The 24,321-nt window shown below is 41.3% G+C and overlaps 1 protein-coding gene across 1 annotated transcript in view; it reads right to left on the reverse strand.

Moving 5' to 3' along the window:
* Nucleotides 1–20,306: 20,306 nt before the first annotated feature.
* The window catches only part of LOC142656454 (uncharacterized), a 239,633-nt gene continuing 235,618 nt past the window's right edge, over nucleotides 20,307–24,321 (reverse strand). The window contains exons 5-7 of the mRNA XM_075831418.1: nucleotides 23,822–23,919; nucleotides 23,541–23,655; nucleotides 20,307–22,565 (exon numbers count right to left, since the gene is read on the reverse strand). Coding sequence (XP_075687533.1) covers nucleotides 20,329–22,565; nucleotides 23,541–23,655; nucleotides 23,822–23,919 — 2,450 coding nt within the window. The 3' untranslated portion in view covers nucleotides 20,307–20,328. The remainder of the gene's footprint in view (nucleotides 22,566–23,540; nucleotides 23,656–23,821; nucleotides 23,920–24,321) is intronic.

The raw sequence follows: 24,321 nt of genomic DNA on the forward strand, positions 1-24,321 counted from the left end.
TGAAACCCTTCTCTAGGTTTTCCTTAATGTATTGAGACATAGCTTCTGTATCAGGGACAAACAAAGGGTATACCCTGATCCGACGAGCAGTAGAATTGGTTACCAGATCAATGGCACAATGGTATGATCTATTTGTGTCCCAACATTTGAAGCACAATCCGGCCAGAGGTAGGAAGAGGTGGGGAGAGCAGGAAGCAGTGGAAATAAGCGGCATATAATGTATGACATCATATTCTACAGGGAGGTGGAGGGAAGATAACCAAGTGTTCAGTGTACAAAACATCACACTAGTCAGAGATAAACACCGTAATCATGGTCATGTGACTGCATGTGAGACTGGCATACAGAGGCATTTCAGCTACAGACAGTATATTAGTAAGTGACTACTCTTACTGCAGTTAAACCATCTGCACACAATATTTAAAGACTGAAAAGGCCTTTATCCACTTGTACAACACAGATTTTACAATTGTTTTACTTTTTTCTGACGTCTTTTAGAAAATCAGTTCATGGTCAGGGCTTAAAATGTATGATCCGGTTTCTGATTAGGGACAGAGCTGTGGGGTAGGGCTCTATGAGCAGCAAATTGCTTTACAGAAAGTGACAGGTCTGATCTAAGGCGGATGGAAATTGTTCTTTTCCTGGCAAAACTGCAGCATGATTCATTTTAGTTATTTTAGAGTTTTATGAGACAGTAAAGCCTCAAAATTAAAGTGAAGGAGTCCATGTTTTTCTTTTTTTATTAGCTTGTTTTTTTTCTGGTAATAATAATGTATTATCTTAAAATATAAAAAAAATGTGTGTGATTGCAATAGTCTCTTGTAAATGTTCCTATATATTTCTACTTTAGGGTAATTGGGTCTGGCTAGCGATCGGCGGTGGGGCGTTTTTTTGGGAGGGAGGTTTTTATGTGTATTTTTTATTTTTATCAATTTTTTTGATTTTTCTTTGTGTTTTTTAAAATCAATGTAAAACAGACATGTGTAAAAAGGGTATCAAGGGACCTAGTGGCAAAATCGGCAAAATACTTGTCCCATAAGATAATAATAATAAGAGTGAAGTAAATGACTTGGATTACTTGATTACTCCCAGCATTTTCACTAACCGCTCTTTTAGACTCTAAAATAGTGGAAGTCACTGTATATTTTGCTGTATGGGGCCCAGACATTCCTGATAGTTACCCCCCTTTTCAATGTTCCCTGCTGTGAGTGTTCAGGTCCCCTGGCACATCAGTTTACACACCCATGTGATGATTTCTCTTGAGAGCAACCGATCAATCATTGGCCACTGCAGTGACATGTCAATCATAGCTCTGACATCATTGTTGTAGAGCCTGGGCCTGGTTGGCCAGTCCAGTACTGCATACTAATGTCAAAAGTCCATTTAAGGAATTGATAGTGAAACCTTTTGAGAGAAAGTGAGGTGGCAGCCGGTGGCTTCCTGCTCTCCCCATCTCTTCCTATCTCTGGTGGGATTGCATTTCAAATGCTGGGACGCAAATAGATTGTGTGTCACGTTGGGTGCGTGGACCCACTGGGCCATACCGCCTTGACGGTATGGCAGCTGGCCAACAGGACGCAGGTCACAGTCTATAGTTCATATAGTGTACCTGTGGCAGCTAGAACAGTAGCAATGACTGGCTTGGCTGGGACTTAGGCAGAAGGCAGACGTTAGGCATGGTATAGCAGGACAGGCATGGAATACAGCACAGCACAACTAAAGCTCAGCACGGCACTTGACTAGGTATCACGGGATACAAGATACAGGAACGGGGAACACTGGCAACTGGGAAACACTAGGAGAGGAAGGGACTGGGCCCTTCTTATAGTCCAGTCTACTCATGGGCTAATTTAGACATCAAACTCAGGTGCACGCACCAGCCCTTTAAGAGTAGGCACGTGCGTGTGCGCACGCACCCTACGGGACCCGGCCAAGGTAAGTGGAAGTGAGCGCTGGCGTCTTCTGAGGAGGAGACTGGGGCCAACGCTCACAGACCCATGGCTGCGGCCGTCAGGAGGTGAGTGAACCTGACGGCCCGCGGCCATGGACATAACAGCATCCACCCCTTACGCCCCCTCCTCTTGGGGCCAGAGCGGGAGAGAAACTTCGTCAGAAGGGTAGGAGCATTGAGGTTCTCCTCTGGCTCCCTGAACCTCTCTTCAGGACCAAACCCCTTCCAATCCACCAAATAAAAAGTTCTTCATCTTACCCTCTTGGTGTCCAAGATCTCCTTAACCTCGAAGGTGTCTGAAGGACCGCTGGAGGCAACTGCAAGGCTAGAAATCTTAGCATAGCGGTTCAGAACCACCGGCTTCAGGAGGGAGACATGGAAGGAGTTGGGGATCTTGAGGGTAGGATGCAGCCGAAGCTTGTAGGTGAGTTTAAGCAGGAGAAAAGAGGATCATTCCAGGGGCGCTGCTGAGTGGTGGTAATAACAGGATCGAAGTTCGGAGATAATAAAAATGAAGGACTTTATTGGCTACGCGTTTCGACGATGGACAATCGTCTTCATCAGGCCATATACATAGTACAATGAACACGTCTTATATACCATCATGGTTCATACGTGACACGAGTAAGAAAAACCGCCAAATATGCAAAGGTCAAGGTGCGTTCGTGACGTCACAGCCGGCTTTTTACCTTTGCAACCAATCAAAACTTTACATCGGTGAAAAAAGATACCTGTGTTACGTATATCACACATACATGATAAGTTTGTTATATAACATAAGAGTAAAAGACATAAAAAACAAAGTATTGTCGACATATGTATAATCTGAAACAAAAGTAAAAACAGGCATGAAATAAATGGTTTAAAAAGAACATAATCCGTGGAAGTAAAAAAACTGTGTTACAGACCTATAAGTTGTTACGTAGCAACGAAGGACGCCGGGACGCGAACCTGGTAACCAAGACAACCTGGCCGCAAACAGTGCTATAGGGAATACGAGGATACGTATCCGCCGTGGAAAACTAATAAAAGTTAAATCTTTATTAAGAGTATGTATGCAAAATTAATGCTTGCAATTGTCGGGGTTTTTTTATGGCTATAACAGAAACGTTGCCAGGCAACTGATAAAAACAAACAAGGAGGACGGGAACAGCGAACAAAGGACATATCAGCACTCACTGTGAATGGACCAAAGCAAGAACCCTTCTGGACAGGTTTGTTAAACATATGAATAATATTTTTACGTATATAGTATTAATAAGCCAAATCTAGTAAACAGTATTTAATGCCAATTAAAAATAAACGGGGGAAAAATCGATACATTGTTATGTAGTGTCATAGGATGCACCACATATTTTTCGGCACTGGTGTTGTATTGTATCAGTGGACTAAATACTTTACAAACAATGATTTATAATGGATGCATGAAATTCTGTTAAAAAACGCATAATGGAATCCAAAGGAAAACCGGCATTATATAAACTACGATAGAATTAGCGGAAAGAAAGTTGAATATATAATGACTAACTCGGGAGAAATAACATGATGGACCTAATAAATACGGGGAAAAATTCAAAGAAGGAAGTAGAAGGTATGGATAAGATATAATTATTATTTAGTACTTATTAATGTGTAATGATGAGAGTTACATTATTTTGGGTAGTTCCTTACATTTAAGAAAAAACTATTACTTAGTCAAGTGTTGATTCAGAGATATCGTTCAAACCCCCTGGGTATAAGGTCTGCAATTTAAAGATCCAATAGTTTTCTCTCTGTTTCAGTTTAGTATATCTATTGGGGACATCGCGGTGTATCTCTTCGATGGGTGTAACTGTGATATGTTTAAATTGACACTTATGTACATAAGTGAAGTGACGAGACACACTATGCTTCAAAAAACCTGTGTTTACATTGGATCTGTGTTTATTAATTCTAGATCTCAGTTGTTGTGTGGTTCGACCAATGTATTGGAGTTGACATGTACATTCCATAAGGTAGATAACGTAGGAACTGCTGCAACTTAGGGATGACTTAATTGGGAAGATTTCTTTTGTAACAGTTGATGTATATGAATATTTTTTGTTGCTGATACTATTGCAGCATAGACAACGCGGGTGGCCACATTGGTATGAACCATTGGGTCTGGATAGCAACGTAGTAGTTGGTGATATTTTGGGTTTTCGGATTCTGCTCGGGGCCAGAATATTTCTCAGAGTTAGGGAACGACGAAAGGTGATGCTCGGATGGGAGGGTATCACATCTTTAAGGTAAGGGTCGTTTTTTAAAATATGCCAATGTTTGTTCAGAATTGTTCTAACAGTCTTGTTCCCTCGGGTGTAAGTAGTTATGAAGTTAGTATGGTATTTATTTTGTTCTACTTTCTTCTTCTGTACCTGGTTTAGACAGGAGTTTTGAGATAGTTCCGAGGCTTTACATCTAGCATCTTGGATTAATTTTAAAGGAAAATTCTTCTCTCTGAATCTTTTTTCTAAAATGTTGCACTCAAATTTAAAATTTGCGTTGGTACTGCAATTTTTTCGAACTCTTCTAAATTGGCCGAAGGGCACATTAGTTAACCAAGGGCGATAGTGGGCACTTTTAAAATCAATATAACTATTTACATCGACAGATTTAAAATGGGTTTTTGTGACAAACTGTCCATTCTTGATGTCAAAGCTAATGGTTAGATCAAGAAAGTCTATAGAGATTTCCGAAAAAGTGTGTGTGAAGGAGATATCATAGCTATTGGTATTTAGATGCTTGATAAAGTTTGATGCTTCATTTGCTGTTCCTGTCCATACGAAAAACAGGTCATCAATATACCTCCTATATAGGAGAATGTTGTTCTTAAAAGGATGGTCCCCTAAGATGTATTCCTCTTCAAAAGCCCCCATGTACAGGTTTGCATAGGCAGGTGCGAATCTCGAGCCCATCGCACAACCCCTTGTTTGATTGTAAAATGTATGATTGAAGGTGAATGAATTATGGTGGAGAATGAAGTCAATACAATTAGTCAGAAAGGCAACCTGGTTGACAGGGATTAGGGTGTTAGATGATAAGAAGGATCTTATTACCTGCATACCTTTTTTATGGGGGATATTACTATACAGAGCGGTCACGTCAGCTGTTAGAAAAAATATGTGTGGTGTAGTCTTATCAATTTTGAGGTTAAATAAATTGTTTAGCAATTGGGTGGAATCTTTGAGATAGGAAGGTAACATAAGTACGAAAGGTTGCAGGTGTAGATCAACAAAGTGGGAAAGATTGCTGGTTAGTGAGCCGATGCCTGATATGATGGGGCGTCCTGGAGGGTCTATGAGTGTTTTGTGTATTTTTGGGAGGTGATAAATAAAGGGTATATTTGGGAAAGGTACATGTAGAAAACGTTTTTCTTTTTTAGTAAGAAGACCTTCAAGAAAAGCCTTCTCTATCATAGATGTGTATTCTTTAACATGGGTAGGGAGGGGATTTGACGCTAATTTACAATAGAATGTTTTATCATTTAAAATCCTCGACGTTTCATCCAAATATTTGTCCCTATTCTGAATAACAATGCCACCCCCTTTATCGGCAGGACGAATGACGATGTCATCGTTATTTTGGAGAGATTTTATGGCCTTTCTTTCATCGTGGGTCAGATTATCCTGGTAAGGAAAAGGGTTCTCTAAAGACCTAAATTCATTATTAACGAGAGTTGAGAAGGTTTCAATGAGGGGGCCTTGATGATGGACAGGATAGAAATCTGATTTTACAAAAACTTCAACTGGGATGGCCTTAGAACTTAAATCAGGTGTATGCGGGTCATCTATTGCCAATGGTAGTGTGTTAGGTTTCAGTAACGCAAAATGTCTAATAAGAGTAAGTTTTCTGATGAAACGGTTGAGGTCCATGAATAGATCAAAATCATTAGATGAGGAGGTAGGGCAAAATGACAAACCTCTATTAAGTAAATTCGTCTCGTCAACGTTTAATAGGTAAGATGACAAATTAAAATTTTTTATTGTTTTACTCGATTCTTCTTTGAGTTTATTCTCAGACCGTTGTTTGATGTGTTTCTTGCCACCTCTACGTCCTCTATGTCTGTATTTAATTTTCTTTTTATTGAAATTTTCTGAATTTTCGGAAAAAAATTCGTGATGGTCTGGGCTTTGGGGCTCATTAGGAATGGTAATAGTATGTCGTTGCTGCTGACTGTGGGGGTTAACGGAGGTCTGGTCAGCTGTGAGGGAAGCCCTAAAAAAGAGGTTGCTGCGTAGGTGGTATCTAGCGAGGAAGTGACTAAATCTATTTTAGAATGATTGTCATTGAGTAGTAACGATGTTGAGGGGCCCATAGATGGACTCTCCTGGGTGTCAAGAAGGGAAGAATGGGGAGTGCTGTGTACTGATAATTGAAGTAAAGATATCAGGCTGTTTTCTATGGAGTCGTTGAGTGAGGAAGAAGGAGAGTTAATTGTCATTGGGACTTCCATTGGTTCGGATGTAGAAAAAAACTTGGAGAGATGGAGTTCTAAGTCAGATGCTCTGAAGGCATTGACAGGTACTTCAGTAATTGATTTACTGGGTACCACATTGGTACAGGCATTGACAGGCACTTCAGTAATTATTTTACTGGGTACCACACTGTTCGCTTGATTAAGGTGGTGAATGCAAGGTTGTATTGCTACTGTGGGGTTCCGTGCCAGATGTTTCTTCGCCAAGTTAATGGTGGGTGTTCTGGTTAAGGAGTTGTCAGTGTTAGAACCATGATGGAATCTAGAACTATTTTTAAAAGACCTACTATAGGTGTTACCCTCAGCATGGGGGGCACGGGAGTTAGAAGGGGCCCTAAAACTTGAGTGGGCATCCAATGGTGCTGCATACGTTTTAAATGGGGTGTTGTATACGGTTGCAGCCTTATCTAATTTGGGAATGTGTGGAAAGGATGGTTTCCAGGCACCTAAAGCATTTAGGGTATAATCATTCCGATCCCTTTTTAATTTATTAATCTTTTTTAAAATGATGTCTTTTTCATATACATTCAATCTATTGCTAGTGGAAGTTTCTAATTTCTGGAAATCATGATGATCAACAAATTCGAGGAGTTCCTCTTTGATTGAAGAGATTTCAAGTTTGAGGATCTCACTGAGTGAGTTACGTTTTTTCAGTAACCTTTCCAGGAGTCCTGAATGGCACTGGTCCAAAAAAGATTTCAAATCAGTGCTAAAAAGCATGTCAGTAGGGTATGGGTTAATGAAAGAAAACCTAAGACCCCTCGGGGAAATGTTTTCGTTAATGTACAATTGAAGAAAAAGGCAGTCTATGCTCTGTAGAGCTTCCTTTTTGAGGGTGTCCTCCAAAGTCAGATATAAATCAGTCATAAGCTTAGTTTGTTCAAGGGTAACAGCGTTACTCACTGTGGAGGGTAAAACCGTTGTAGAGTCAATGCCAATAAGCTGCATAATCAGGCTTTCTCGCAGGACATTCCGTTCATCAGTGAAATCCAGCATTCCGAGCGTTGATTGTAGGGATGTTGGTGAATCAGAGAAGCAGAGATCCACAGGGATGGTTCACCAAGGTAATTCGCAGAGATGGTTCAGCAAAGATGAGGGGTGGATCTGTACACGCGGCTGCCAGTGCAGGAGAACCTAAGGACCGGTGATCTCAAAGGAGGTGAGGCCCCAGGGAACCGATCCAAATCTCCTGAAAGCGGAGTGCTAATTCAAAGATTGCACCCCGATCTAAATTGGAATAAAGAGAGAAAAAACACGGCGCCACCTTGTGCAGATCAGTCGGTAAAGGTAGGGCAATGATGCCGTAATATAAGTATTATGCTCACCTAGGTAGGGAGTTTAACAAGCATATAAATGTAACCACAGTGCTGCTGCCAGATCCGAGACGGCATCCAAATGGACCGTTTGAGAGGAGAGTTTAAGCAGGAGAAAAGAGGATCATTCCAGGGGCGCTGCTGAGTGGTGGTAATAACAGGATCGAAGTTCGGAGATAATAAAAATGAAGGACTTTATTGGCTACGCGTTTCGACGATGGACAATCGTCTTCATCAGGCCATATACATAGTACAATGAACACGTCTTATATACCATCATGGTTCATACGTGACACGAGTAAGAAAAACCGCCAAATATGCAAAGGTCAAGGTGCGTTCGTGACGTCACAGCCGGCTTTTTACCTTTGCAACCAATCAAAACTTTACATCGGTGAAAAAAGATACCTGTGTTACGTATATCACACATACATGATAAGTTTGTTATATAACATAAGAGTAAAAGACATAAAAAACAAAGTATTGTCGACATATGTATAATCTGAAACAAAAGTAAAAACAGGCATGAAATAAATGGTTTAAAAAGAACATAATCCGTGGAAGTAAAAAAACTGTGTTACAGACCTATAAGTTGTTACGTAGCAACGAAGGACGCCGGGACGCGAACCTGGTAACCAAGACAACCTGGCCGCAAACAGTGCTATAGGGAATACGAGGATACGTATCCGCCGTGGAAAACTAATAAAAGTTAAATCTTTATTAAGAGTATGTATGCAAAATTAATGCTTGCAATTGTCGGGGTTTTTTTATGGCTATAACAGAAACGTTGCCAGGCAACTGATAAAAACAAACAAGGAGGACGGGAACAGCGAACAAAGGACATATCAGCACTCACTGTGAATGGACCAAAGCAAGAACCCTTCTGGACAGGTTTGTTAAACATATGAATAATATTTTTACGTATATAGTATTAATAAGCCAAATCTAGTAAACAGTATTTAATGCCAATTAAAAATAAACGGGGGAAAAATCGATACATTGTTATGTAGTGTCATAGGATGCACCACATATTCGAGTAAAACAATAAAAATTTTTAATTTGTCATCTTACCTATTAAACGTTGACGAGACGAATTTACTTAATAGAGGTTTGTCATTTTGCCCTACCTCCTCATCTAATGATTTTGATCTATTCATGGACCTCAACCGTTTCATCAGAAAACTTACTCTTATTAGACATTTTGCGTTACTGAAACCTAACACACTACCATTGGCAATAGATGACCCGCATACACCTGATTTAAGTTCTAAGGCCATCCCAGTTGAAGTTTTTGTAAAATCAGATTTCTATCCTGTCCATCATCAAGGCCCCCTCATTGAAACCTTCTCAACTCTCGTTAATAATGAATTTAGGTCTTTAGAGAACCCTTTTCCTTACCAGGATAATCTGACCCACGATGAAAGAAAGGCCATAAAATCTCTCCAAAATAACGATGACATCGTCATTCGTCCTGCCGATAAAGGGGGTGGCATTGTTATTCAGAATAGGGACAAATATTTGGATGAAACGTCGAGGATTTTAAATGATAAAACATTCTATTGTAAATTAGCGTCAAATCCCCTCCCTACCCATGTTAAAGAATACACATCTATGATAGAGAAGGCTTTTCTTGAAGGTCTTCTTACTAAAAAAGAAAAACGTTTTCTACATGTACCTTTCCCAAATATACCCTTTATTTATCACCTCCCAAAAATACACAAAACACTCATAGACCCTCCAGGACGCCCCATCATATCAGGCATCGGCTCACTAACCAGCAATCTTTCCCACTTTGTTGATCTACACCTGCAACCTTTCGTACTTATGTTACCTTCCTATCTCAAAGATTCCACCCAATTGCTAAACAATTTATTTAACCTCAAAATTGATAAGACTACACCACACATATTTTTTCTAACAGCTGACGTGACCGCTCTGTATAGTAATATCCCCCATAAAAAAGGTATGCAGGTAATAAGATCCTTCTTATCATCTAACACCCTAATCCCTGTCAACCAGGTTGCCTTTCTGACTAATTGTATTGACTTCATTCTCCACCATAATTCATTCACCTTCAATCATACATTTTACAATCAAACAAGGGGTTGTGCGATGGGCTCGAGATTCGCACCTGCCTATGCAAACCTGTACATGGGGGCTTTTGAAGAGGAATACATCTTAGGGGACCATCCTTTTAAGAACAACATTCTCCTATATAGGAGGTATATTGATGACCTGTTTTTCGTATGGACAGGAACAGCAAATGAAGCATCAAACTTTATCAAGCATCTAAATACCAATAGCTATGATATCTCCTTCACACACACTTTTTCGGAAATCTCTATAGACTTTCTTGATCTAACCATTAGCTTTGACATCAAGAATGGACAGTTTGTCACAAAAACCCATTTTAAATCTGTCGATGTAAATAGTTATATTGATTTTAAAAGTGCCCACTATCGCCCTTGGTTAACTAATGTGCCCTTCGGCCAATTTAGAAGAGTTCGAAAAAATTGCAGTACCAACGCAAATTTTAAATTTGAGTGCAACATTTTAGAAAAAAGATTCAGAGAGAAGAATTTTCCTTTAAAATTAATCCAAGATGCTAGATGTAAAGCCTCGGAACTATCTCAAAACTCCTGTCTAAACCAGGTACAGAAGAAGAAAGTAGAACAAAATAAATACCATACTAACTTCATAACTACTTACACCCGAGGGAACAAGACTGTTAGAACAATTCTGAACAAACATTGGCATATTTTAAAAAACGACCCTTACCTTAAAGATGTGATACCCTCCCATCCGAGCATCACCTTTCGTCGTTCCCTAACTCTGAGAAATATTCTGGCCCCGAGCAGAATCCGAAAACCCAAAATATCACCAACTACTACGTTGCTATCCAGACCCAATGGTTCATACAAATGTGGCCACCCGCGTTGTCTATGCTGCAATAGTATCAGCAACAAAAAATATTCATATACATCAACTGTTACAAAAGAAATCTTCCCAATTAAGTCATCCCTAAGTTGCAGCAGTTCCTACGTTATCTACCTTATGGAATGTACATGTCAACTCCAATACATTGGTCGAACCACACAACAACTGAGATCTAGAATTAATAAACACAGATCCAATGTGAACACAGGTTTTTTGAAGCATAGTGTGTCTCGTCACTTCACTTATGTACATAAGTGTCAATTTAAACATATCACAGTTACACCCATCGAAGAGATACACCGCGATGTCCCCAATAGATATACTAAACTGAAACAGAGAGAAAACTATTGGATCTTTAAATTGCAGACCTTATACCCAGGGGGTTTGAACGATATCTCTGAATCAACACTTGACTAAGTAATAGTTTTTTCTTAAATGTAAGGAACTACCCAAAATAATGTAACTCTCATCATTACACATTAATAAGTACTAAATAATAATTATATCTTATCCATACCTTCTACTTCCTTCTTTGAATTTTTCCCCGTATTTATTAGGTCCATCATGTTATTTCTCCCGAGTTAGTCATTATATATTCAACTTTCTTTCCGCTAATTCTATCGTAGTTTATATAATGCCGGTTTTCCTTTGGATTCCATTATGCGTTTTTTAACAGAATTTCATGCATCCATTATAAATCATTGTTTGTAAAGTATTTAGTCCACTGATACAATACAACACCAGTGCCGAAAAATATGTGGTGCATCCTATGACACTACATAACAATGTATCGATTTTTCCCCCGTTTATTTTTAATTGGCATTAAATACTGTTTACTAGATTTGGCTTATTAATACTATATACTTAAAAATATTATTCATATGTTTAACAAACCTGTCCAGAAGGGTTCTTGCTTTGGTCCATTCACAGTGAGTGCTGATATGTCCTTTGTTCGCTGTTCCCGTCCTCCTTGTTTGTTTTTATCAGTTGCCTGGCAACGTTTCTGTTATAGCCATAAAAAAAACCCGACAATTGCAAGCATTAATTTTGCATACATACTCTTAATAAAGATTTAACTTTTATTAGTTTTCCACGGCGGATACGTATCCTCGTATTCCCTATAGCACTGTTTGCGGCCAGGTTGTCTTGGTTACCAGGTTCGCGTCCCGGCGCCATTCGTTGCTACGTAACAACTTATAGGTCTGTAACACAGTTTTTTTACTTCCACGGATTATGTTCTTTTTAAACCATTTATTTCATGCCTGTTTTTACTTTTGTTTCAGATTATACATATGTCGACAATACTTTGTTTTTTATGTCTTTTACTCTTATGTTATATAACAAACTTATCATGTATGTGTGATATACGTAACACAGGTATCTTTTTTCACCGATGTAAAGTTTTGATTGGTTGCAAAGGTAAAAAGCCGGCTGTGACGTCACGAACGCACCTTGACCTTTGCATATTTGGCGGTTTTTCTTACTCGTGTCACGTATGAACCATGATGGTATATAAGACGTGTTCATTGTACTATGTATATGGCCTGATGAAGACGATTGTCCATCGTCGAAACGCGTAGCCAATAAAGTCCTTCATTTTTATTATCTCCGAACTTCGATCCTGTTATTACCACCACTCAGCAGCGCCCCTGGAATGATCCTCTTTTCTCCTGCTTAAACTCTCCTCTCAAACGGTCCATTTGGATGCCGTCTCGGATCTGGCAGCAGCACTGTGGTTACATTTATATGCTTGTTAAACTCCCTACCTAGGTGAGCATAATACTTATATTACGGCATCATTGCCCTACCTTTACCGACTGATCTGCACAAGGTGGCGCCGTGTTTTTTCTCTCTTTATTCCGAAGCTTGTAGGTGACAGGGTTAATCTGCTGTAGGATCTTGAAGGGTCTGAGGAACCTGGGAGCAAATTTGTATGATGGCAACCTTAGTGGGATATTCCTAGAGAACAGCCAGACCTTCGTGCCAAGGAGAAATTGAGTAGGTTCTCTTCTCCTTGTGTCTGCCTTCTGTTTCATGCGGTCGACTGACAGTAGGATGGAGGATTAAGTCTGCTGCCGGATCTGCAGGAAGTCTCTAAAAGCAGTGTCAGTGCTGGTGCCTCGGACGTATCAGGTACCGGGAGTTGAATTTGTGGGTGTTGACCATAGACAATGAAGAATGCTGTATTCCTTGTGGACTCACTGGTGTCATTATTATATGAGAATCCAGCCCACGGAAGCAGCTGCACCCAGTCATCATGCTGCTTGGAGATGAAGTGGCGTAGGTAGTTCTCCGAGATCTGATTGATCCTCTCTCCTGACCATTGGACTGAGGATGGTAGGCTGACGAAAAGTCCAACTCCACACTGAGGAGTCCGTAAAGGGCTCTCCAGAACTTTGAGGTGAACTGAACGCACCGATCAATCACAATATGCTGCGGCAAGCCGTGCAGGCGGAAGATGTGTTGGATGAAAAGCTTGGCCAGTTGAGGAGCAGAAGGAAGGCCGGTCAGAGGTGGGCCATTTTCAAAAGTCTATCCACCACCACCCAGACAGTACTGCATCCTGCAGAGGGAGGCAGGTCAGTAATAAAGTCCAAAGCTATATGGTGCCAGGGAGCATCGGGCACCGGCACTGGCTGTAGCAGACCAGCAGGTCTGGAATGAGCAACCTTGTTAGCTGCACACACAGGATTCGCCAATTCAAGGGCCCTGCCAGTGAGGAGAGATGATGAAAGCGACCCTTGCACCATCAGATGAAAATGCCCTTGCATACAGGCTGAAGTGGATCTGGCACTGGTTTAACAATTCACGACAGGTCCCTGCGTCTCCATCATAGCGGTCAGGAAGTGGCATAGAAAATCGATGATCCACACAACCACGAGGTGTAGTCTGAGGATCAACACTGCCAGTAGGTGTAATAGGAGGAATGGCAGCTTATGCCTCCTGCCGTCGTGCGAGAATGTTCAAGGCCTGGTGGAGTTGGTCCTGTCGAGACTGCAGGTTCAGCATATTCGTCCGCATCTCTTGTGACATCATCTTGGTCTTGGATCGACCAGCTGGGTCTATGGCCTGAGCGTACTGTCACGTTGGGTGCGTGGACCCACTGGGCCATACCACCTTGACGGTATGGCAGCTGGCCAACAGGACGCAGGTCACAGTCTATAGTTCGTATAGTGTATCTGTGGCAGCTCAGACAGTAGCCATGAAAGGCTCGGCTGGGATTTAGGCAGCAGGCAGATGTCAGGCGGGGTGTAGCAGGACAGGCGTGGAATACAGCACAGCACGACTACAGCTCAGCACGGCCATTGACCAGGTAGCACGGGATACAGGTACAGGAACGGGGAACACTGGGAACTTGGAAACACTAGGAGACCATTTGCTAGACAAGCTTAGGGTACGACAACAATGCTCAGGCATCGGAGGAAGGGGCTGGGCCCTTCTTATAGTCCAGGGTACTCATGGGCTAATTTAGACATTAAAGTCCGGTGAATGTGCTGGCCCTTTGAGTGGGCACGTGCGTGTGCGCACACCCTACGGGACCCCGCCAAGGTAAGCGGAAGTGAGCACTGGCATCTCCTGAGGAGGAGACTGGGGCCAGCACTCGCAGACCCATGGCTGCAGCCGTCAGGAGGTGAGTGAACCTGACGGCCCACGGCCATGGACATGGTGCCATTGACCTTGTCTGGTTGGATTTTCAGAATTGGGAACAAGATATCCAACAATTTAAAACGGGTGGGGAACCTTTTTTCTGCCGAGGACTATTTGGATATTTATAACTTCATTCGCGGGCCATACAAAATGATCAACTTAAAAATGAGCCTGCTATATTTGGTCAAAGATTTAATTAAATCATCCCTAATGTGATGGCTGTAACTGCTTCTCTGTGGTGAGGCGTGTGATATTAGCCGGTATTGATGATGTTGCTCCTGTGTTGGTCAGTCTGCAGCCCAGTCGTGTCTTTGGTAAGTTTTGAAAATAACTTGCAGCAGTAAGTTGTTCTGACTTACTTAATGGAGTTTTCCCATCAGGGACATTTATGACATATCCACAGGATATGTCATAAATGTCAGATAGATGCGGGTCCCACCTCTGGGACCCGCACCTATCTCTAGAACGGGGTCCCCTAAACCCTGTTCTACCTCTCTGTGTTCCTGCTGAATTCCGACCATGAAGGAGAAAACAGCGTAACTCGCTGAGCTGCGCTGTTTCCGTAACTCCCATAGTAGTGAATGGCAGTTAAGGAAGGAGCGTATCATGCGAGTTACCCTGCTTACGTAACTACTATTCAGTTCTATGGGACTTACGGAAGCAGCGCAGCTCAGCGAGCTTGTCAGAATTCACAGGCTTCAGAACAACACAAAGAGGTAGGACAGTGTTTAGGGGCCCCATTCTAAAGATAGATCTGGGGCCCAGAGTTGGGACCCGCATCTATCGGACCAAAAGTCCAACGGGATCTGTCAGATTATCAGAATAATAGTGTATTCAAATGGATTCAGTTGCACCCTGATAGGGCAAGATAGAGATCACGCTCAGGCTACAGATTTCATCTTCTAATGATGGTTCCTCCGGTGGACTTTTTTAGGCAAACACCTCAATTGGGGACACGGTCCAGGACCAAAAGATGGAGAAAGGAGAAAAACCAGAGCTCCAGATGGAGGAATGAATCTCAGGAACAAGAAATCAAGGACCAACTAAAGGTAATTAACCTTTCTAATGTGATTCTGTCTTAAGCTCAGACCGAAGTACTTAGTATGGGTCTCACCTTCTCCCCAGTATCTAATTTTGATTGTTTTGAGGCAATTACGGCTATTTTTTTATTTGCACAGAAGTTATATTTAACAAAACATTTTTCAAGAAACGATACCAGTTTATTCCTAGATAGGGATGGTGAACAGACTCCAAAAATTCTGGAAGAACTATTTAGAGAACAGGGACCAATTAGTGAACCATTCACGATCTGTGGCTGTGTGGACCCACTGGGCCACACCACCGTAGCGGGATGGCAGCTGGCCAAACTACAGTGTACCAAGTCAATATATATAGCCCAAGCACAAGGGTACCTGTGATAGTCCAGACAGTAGTAACGGCAGGCACAGACGGGATCTTTGGCCGCAGATGAGGCAAGACGTGGCGGAGGACACCAGACGTGGCGTAACACAGCACAACGATACTTCACACTAAAGGTGGCACAAGAACAAGTACAGAACGGGATACAAGATACGGGTAGCAGGGCACGGGAACACAGGGAACAGGAAATGACTACGGGACCATTTGCAAAACTAACAGAGGAATACAACCAACACTCAGGCAAGGAGTAAAAAGGCAGAGCCCTTCTTATAGTCCAGGGTGATCATGGGCTAATTACTGACTTTTTACATGTGCGTACGCTGACCCTTTAAGGCCGGGAGCGAGCGTGCACACGCAACTAATGGGACACAGCAGAGCGGTGCAGAAGTGAGCGCGGTTGTCTCCTGGGGAGGAGATGGGGACCAGTGCTCATAAGTCCATGGCTGCGGCCGTCGAGGGGTGAGTAATCCCGACGGTCCGCGGCCATGGATGTTACAGTATCCCGCATCTTATGTGCCATCTTCATGGGACCAGAGCAAGAGAGGGACTTCTTAACGAGGGTAGAGGCATTGAGGTTCTCTTCTGGCTCCTAGGACCTTTTTTATGGAGCAAACCCCTTCCAATCCAGCAAATAAAAAGTCCTACCTCCTACTCTCTTGAAGTCTAGGATCACCTTTACCTCGAACACATCGGAAGAACCTCTGGGAGCAACTGCAGGACTAGGAGTTTTAGTGTTGCGGTTCAGGACCACAGGCTTCCAGAAGTACACATGAAAGGAGTTTGGGATTTTGAGGGTAGGAGGCAGCCGAAGCTTATAGGAGACTGGGTTAATTTGATGCAGTATCTCAAAAGGTCTGATGAACCTGGGAGCAAATTTGTATGAAGGCACCTTCAGACGGATTTTCATAGAGAACAGCCAGACTTTGGTACCAGGAAGATACTGAGGCAGCTCTCTTCTTCTTGTTTCCATCTTTAGCCTCATGCGAACGACTGCCAGCAGAAAAGAGGAACAGGTCTGTTGCCAGATTTGCAGAAAGTCCCCAAATGCAGAGTCAGCTGCGGGTACCTGAGATGTAGCCGCTACAGGAAGAGGGTTCGTGGATGTTGACCGTAGACAATGAAGAACGGTGGGGAGGTGCTGGATTCACTGGTGTGGTTGTTATACCAGAACTCGGCCCATGTAAGAAGCTGTACCCAGTCATCCTGCTGCATGGAGATGAAGTGGCGGAGATAATTTTCCATGATCAGGTTAATCATTAATCCTCTCGACTTGACCATTGGACTGGGGGTGATAAGCTGAGGAAAGTCCAATCGCACATCCAGGAGTTTTCAGAGGGCTCTCCAGAATTTTGAGGTAAATTTGAGAAAATCAAAATATCATCGAGATAGACCACAATGCAGACATAGAGGAGATCTCAGAAGATATCATTGACAAATTTCTGGAAGACCGCGGGAGCGTTACACAGATCGAAGGGCATCACCAGGCATTCGTAGTGACTGTCTCCAGTGTTGAATGTCGTTTACCACTCATCACCTTGACGGATTCAGATCAAATTGTAAGCCCCACGCAAGTCTAGTTTAGAGAAAATCCTGGCCCCTCGTATGTGGTCAAACAGTATGGCGTATGGCTACATCAAATGTCGGGAAGGGGTTAAAAAAGGATTAGATAATTTCCTAGAACGAAAAAAAATCAGCTATGAAAATGTGTAGAATTTTTGTTTCATCCTTTCCCTTTTTCCAATGCCTTTGTTGAGCTTGTCATTTTTCGACCGTACTATGTAACTATAACCAAGCTCAGTAGATATGCAGTGGATATAAAAAGTCTACACACTCCTCTGAAAATGCTAGGTTTTTGTAGGTCAAAAAATCTGTACAAGATGAATAATTTCAGAACTTTTTCCACCTTTAATGTCACATAAAATCTGTAAAGTTGTATTGAAAAACTAACTAAAATATTTTAGGGTGGAAAAACCATAATGTGGTTGCATATATATGCACTCCCTTAAACTAATACTTTGTTGAATTACCCTTTGACTTTATTACAGCATTCAGTCTTTTTGGGTAGAAGTCTATCAGCATGGCACATCTTGACTTGGCAATTGTTGCACGCTCTTCCTTGCAAAAGCGCTCCAAATCTGTCAGATTGCGAGGGCATCTCCTGTGTACAGCCCTCTTCAGGCCACCCCACAGATTTTCAATGGGGTTCAGTTCTGGCTGGGCTATTCCCAAACTTTGATCTTCTTCTGGTGAAGCCATTCTTTTGTTGATTTGGGGGCTTTGGGTCGTTCTCAAGCTGAAATTCCTCTTCATCCTCAGCTTTTTAGCAGAGGCCTGCAGGTTTTGTGCCAATATTGACTGATATCTGGAACTGTTCATAATTCCCTCCACCTTGACTAAAGCCCCAGTTCCAGCTGCAGAAAAACAGCCCAGAGCATAATGCTGCCTCCACCATGCTTCACTGTGGGTATGGTGTTCTTTTGATGATGTGCAGTGTTGGCTTTGCACTTAACATACCTTTTGGAATTATGGCCAAAAAGTTCAACCTTGGTCTCATCAGACCATAACACGGTTTCCCACGTGCTTTTGGCAGACTTGATGTAGCTCTTTGCAAAACATAGCCAGGCTTGGATGTTTTTCTTTGTTAGCAAAGTCTTCCGTCTTGCCACCCTACCCCACAGCCCAGACATATGAAAAATACGGGAGATTGTTATCATATGTACTACACAACCGGTACCTGCAAGAAAGTCCTGCAGCTCCTTTAATGTTGCTGTAGGCCTCTTGGTAGCCTCCTGAACCAATTTTCGTCTTGTCTTTTCATCAAGTTTTGAGGGACGTCCAGTTCTTGGTAATGTCCCTGTTGTGCCAAATGTAATCCACTTTTTGATGACCGTCTCATTGAGTTCCATGGTATATCTAATGCCTTGAAAATTCTTTGGTACCCTTCCCCTGATGCTTTTCAACAATCAGATCCCTTTGATGTGTTGTAAACTCTTTATGGACCATGGCTTTTGCTGCCACATACAACAAAGAAAATGTCAGGAAAATCCTAATAGAACAACTGAACTTTATATGGGGTTACTCAGAATCACTTTAAATAATGACAGCTGTGTACTAACTACTATTTAACATGAGTTTAAATGTGATTAGCTAATTCTGAACACAACCACATCCCTAAGTATAGGAGGGTGTTCACACTTATGCAACAACATTATTGTAGTTTTGTTATTTTTATTTTCCTCTCTAAGTGACTTCAGTTTGTTTTTCAACAGAATTGTACAGATTATGGGTTAAAGGTGGATAAAGTTCTGAAATTATTCATCTGGTACTGATTTTTTGACATGACAAAAACCTGGCATATTTAACAGTGGTGTGTAGACTTTTTATATCTACTGTAGATATATAGCTAATCTAGTGGCTCGCTTTTAATGTTTAACAACCTATTCCTCATATGTGGTCAAGTTAAAAGTTCAGGGCACTCCAGAGCTCCTAAGAGCATTTGCACAAACTCAGCCCCTAAAATGGATTAATCCCCTAGCTACAGGGAGGCCAGGTAAACTATCATAGGTGGGGCAACACAGGTGGAGCAGCACAGAGACAATAGCACAGTAGCGGCAGTATCACAGCAGGCCAGCCAAGATATCTGTGATGCCACAGCAGGCTGGCACCACATACATTTAAAGGAAGAGGATAAATTCAGGGCGATCAATCCTGCTTAAGTGTACCACACACTCCCGGGGTCAGCCCAGAATATTCAGCAGTGGCCCCTGGAGGCTAGCAGTGCATGGTATCTGCAACATTCAGCACGGAGAGAGAATGGGGGGGAGAGCACAGTCGTCATCACACCACCGTCCTTAATGGGCAGAAGTGTCAAAAACCATCCCCCTTTTAAAGCAACCAGTTTTCTCTTATAATTCAATCAGCATGACATGGTGATATCTGCCTTGTCCTTGTTAACACTTTCTCCTGAGCTAACGAGAACATCACGGACATCATGCTAGTAGGTCATTTTGTGGCAGGGCTGAAATGCAGTGGAAATGGGGTTTTTGTGATTAAGTTAATTTTCATGGCAAGGAATGACTTTGCAATTAATTACAATTCATCTGATCACTCTTCATAACAATCTAGAGTTAATGCAAATTGCCCCTATAAAAACTAAAACAGCAAATTTTGAGAAAACCAAAATTTGTGTCATTCCCAAAACTTTTGGCCAGAACTGTACAGCTGACACCCACTGGTGATGGTGCAGACTCCCCATCATACATACACAGCGGTTTGTGGAAATGCTTTTCCAATAGTGCTGTATCTACATGGCAGATCAGGAAAGTGTAAAGGACATTTAAATTAATCTCACAAAGTGACACATCAGATTTTAAAACAATGGGTCTGTGTTTACAAGGCCATAATTGGCTGCATCGCCAAGGGGTTATTGCCTGTGAATGAGTTAAAAATCTCTTTTTCCCACCTATAGCTTTTCCCACATTCGAAACAAGAATACAGGATTTTTAATTGCCATTTTTTTGATGAGTTTTAACATTTTATTTCCATGTAAAACATTTTCCATATACAGAACATCAAAATGTCTTCTGCCCTCTGTGAGTTTTCTCATGTTTAACAAGACTTGATTTATGTGTAAAACATTTCCCACATTCTGAACATGAATATGGCTTCTCTCCTGTGTGACGTCTCTGGTGTATAGTAAGATGTGAATCTTGTGCAAAACATTTCCCACATTCTGAACATGAATATGGTTTCTCTTCTCTGTGACTTTTCTCATGTTTAGTAAAATTTGATTTATGTGCAAAACATTTCCCACATTCTGAACATGAATATGGCTTCTCTCCTGTGTGACTTCTCTGATGTGAAACAAGATATAATTTTCGTGAAAAGCATTTCCCACAATCTGAACATAAATATGGCTTCACTCCTGTGTGAATTCTCTCATGTGTAACAAGACTTGATTTAGATGTAAAACATTTTCCACATTCTGAACATGAATATGGCTTCTCTCCTGTGTGACTTCCCTCATGTTTAACAAGACTTGATTTAACTGTAAAACATATCCCACATTCGGAACATGAATATGGCTTCTCTCCTGTGTGAATTCTCTCATGTAAAGTAAGACCTGTTTTATCTCTAAAGCACTTCCCACATTCTGAACATGAATATGGCTTCACTCCTGTGTGAATTATCTCATGTGTAACCAGACTTGATTTTTCTGTAAAACATTTCCCACATTCTGGACATGAATATGGCTTCTCTCCTGTGTGACTTCTCTCATGTTTAGCAAGACTTGATTTTAGTGCAAAACATTTCCCACATTTTGAACATGAAAATGGTTTCTCTCCTGTGTGACTTCTCTCATGTATAACAAGGTATGATTTTTCTCTAAAACATTTCCCACATTCTGAACATGAATACGGCTTCACTCCTGTGTGAATTCTCTCATGTTTAAGAAGACTTGATTTATCTGTAAAACATTTTCCACAATCTGAACATGAATACGGCTTTCCTCCTGCGTGACTTCCCCCATGTTTAACAAGACTTGATTTATCTGCAAAACATTTCCCACATTCTGAACATGAATATGGTTTTACTCCTGTGTGAATTCTCTCATGTAAAGTAAGATGTGTTTTATCTCTAAAGCACTTCCCACATTCTGAACATGAATACGGCTTCACTCCTGTGTGAATTCTCTTATGTGAAACAAGACTTGATTTTACTGTAAAACATTTCCCACATTCTAAACATGAATACGGCTTCTCTCCTGTGTGACTTCTCTCATGTTTAACAAGACTTGGTTTATCTGTAAAACATTTCCCACATTCTGAACATGAATATGGTTTCTCTCCTGTGTGACTTCTCTCATGTATAACTAGAAGTGATTTTTTTGTAAAACATTTCCCACATTCTGAACATGAATACTTCTCTCCTGTGTGACTTCTCTCATGTGTAACAAGATTTGATTTTTCTGCAAAAATTTTTCCACATTCTGAACATGAATACGGCTTCTCTCCTGTGTGAATTCTCATATGTTTAACAAGACTTGATTTTTGTGTAAAACATTTCCCACATTCTGGACATGAATATGGTTTCTCTCCTGTGTGAATTCTCATATGTTTAACAAGACTTGCTTTTTCTGTAAAACATTTTCCACATTCTGAACATGAATACGGCTTTTCTCCTGTGTGAATTCTCTCATGTAACGTAAGATGTGATTTAGTTGTAAAATATTTCCCACATTCTGAACATGAATATGCATTTACCCCTGAGTGAATTCTCTCATGTAAAGTAAGATGTGTTTTATCTCTAAAGCGCTTCCCACATTCTGAACATGAATACGGCTTCTCTCCCGTGTGACTTCTCTCATGTTTAACAAGACTTGATTTCTGTGTAAAACATTTCCCACATTTTGAACATGAATATGGTTTCTCTCCTGTGTGAATTCTCTCATGTGTAACAAGATGTGATTTTTGTGTAAAACATTTCCCACATTCTGAGCATGAATACTGCTTCTTTCCTGTGTGAATTCTTCTGTGCTTAAAAAGACCTGCGATTTTTGTGAACTGTGTACCACATTGAAACCTTTTACCCCCTTCCTGAGCTGTACTTGTGCTAACAATCTGTGACTGGTCAGGAGAAGGTTCCTCATGATTAGGGGAATTATATGATAGATCTTTACTGTGAAGTCCTGGATGTACATTAAGGGCAATGTAGTTTTCTGCTGAAGACTGCTGCTTGATATCTTCATCTTCTACTTCATAATTAATCGAAAACATTACGTTTCCCTCAGAGTTTTTACTGGCATCTTCTGTTAGGATTAAAAATGGATTTTGTGATTTATAGACTTTTCAAACCTCAAAGTAGACAAATTTACGACATATTATGCTGCATGCAGTTTTTTTTAATATAGTCAATCAGAAGTGGATCCAGCAGGAAGGAAAGGTTTGAGCCATTCCTTTCAAAACCAGCACTGGCTTTGGCTCAAAAAACTTCACCAAATACTGCCACAGAAATTGAATGCCTAATTCCAGCCTTATGAATCTTTCAAAAACACTTTAAATGGACAATAATTTTTAATTAAAAACTTGTGTTAATCTAATAGTATACCTGATATCTAGCAATTTTGATACTTGCTTCCTTTAAAAAATGTCTGCATTATCCTTGCAAAGTCTGTATAAAGTAACTGCCACTAGGTGACTCCTTTTCTATAATTTGTCGTCGACCTGTGGTTGTTCTGCAAATTCAGTCCCTAGTTACAGAGAACTGTAGACATGCAAAAAATGGGGATGCCTCTTTCTGCTAAAGCTCCCTGTACTCATAGCCTGCCTGAACTCTCATGTATTCCTTCCAGTAGCGTCTTGCATCTCCGTCTGCTGTTAAAGATTTTTTACGAATTTCCAGCATTTCTTTGACTCCGATGTGCACTTTGCCCTAGATATCTAATGTTTGCTGCAAGTATTTCTCAATAATAGCTAAAAAGCTGCATGTACAGAGTTCTCACCTCACACTAAAAATTTGTCTTTTGCAGAGAATCGCAGGAAATAGTGGCATTATGTCATGACTTTATAAATATTGCGGAAAAATTGAACAGTATTGCTTTTATTTGCAAGAATTTTCAAAGCTCTGAAATGCAGGTACGATATCATAACATTGTCGTGTACTGAGGAGCATGACTATTTTGAGCTATTGATGGCCTATCCTGAGGATAAGCCATCAACTTTTAAGGGCTGGACAACCCTTTAACAAACCTCCCATTTCACTTTATAAATTCATTATTACTTACCTGTGGTAACATCTTCTGGAATTTTCTCCTGCACTCCACTCTTATACGGTTGATCGCCACTCACCCATTCATCTTCTGCATCATCCTCAGCTTTCATATTAGTCAGAACATCCCCCTGATTTCACATATGTAACAATTCAGTACAATACGGCAGAGAGTGCGAAGAATCTAACAGATCAACATAAGAAACCAGCAAAATCTATAACCACATCTATGACCGCCAGACTAAAAGAGTCCACACACCCCTATATAGATCTGGTATAGAACTCAGCTTCATCTACCTGATGATTCTCTGGGACATTGCGATTTTCCTTTGGACAATCCTGGGAATACAGAGGACAGGGACATCTCTCGGGTGGATTTCTCCTACTGGATCTATCTGTAGGAAACACACAGTGACTAAATACATGACTACTGTTTATCTGTATATATATCAGACACTTCTCTCAACACTTCTATGCTTATTGATCAGAGCCGAAATTACAATGTTGTGCTTCCCACCACCTGCGCCGCGGTCCCAGTGCTTTGTAAGCCGCAGGCCTATTGTATCGTCTGCGGTCGCAGATTTCTATCATCATGCATATGTCTTCCTCACCAGAGATGCCAGCACATGCGGCCGTCCTGTCCTGCAGTGACCACTGGGGTGTGCACAAGCTCATTTCCAGGGCCAGAGAACACGCAAGTTTTAGATTGACTAATTGCTCCCATGGTCACCCTGGTCTATAAGAAGGACCCTGCCCCTTCCTTCATTGCCTGAGCTTTGTTGTGTTACCCGTGTTAG

The sequence above is a fragment of the Rhinoderma darwinii genome, chromosome 1, assembly GCF_050947455.1.
Source record: "Rhinoderma darwinii isolate aRhiDar2 chromosome 1, aRhiDar2.hap1, whole genome shotgun sequence".
Taxonomy (NCBI): domain Eukaryota; kingdom Metazoa; phylum Chordata; class Amphibia; order Anura; family Rhinodermatidae; genus Rhinoderma; species Rhinoderma darwinii.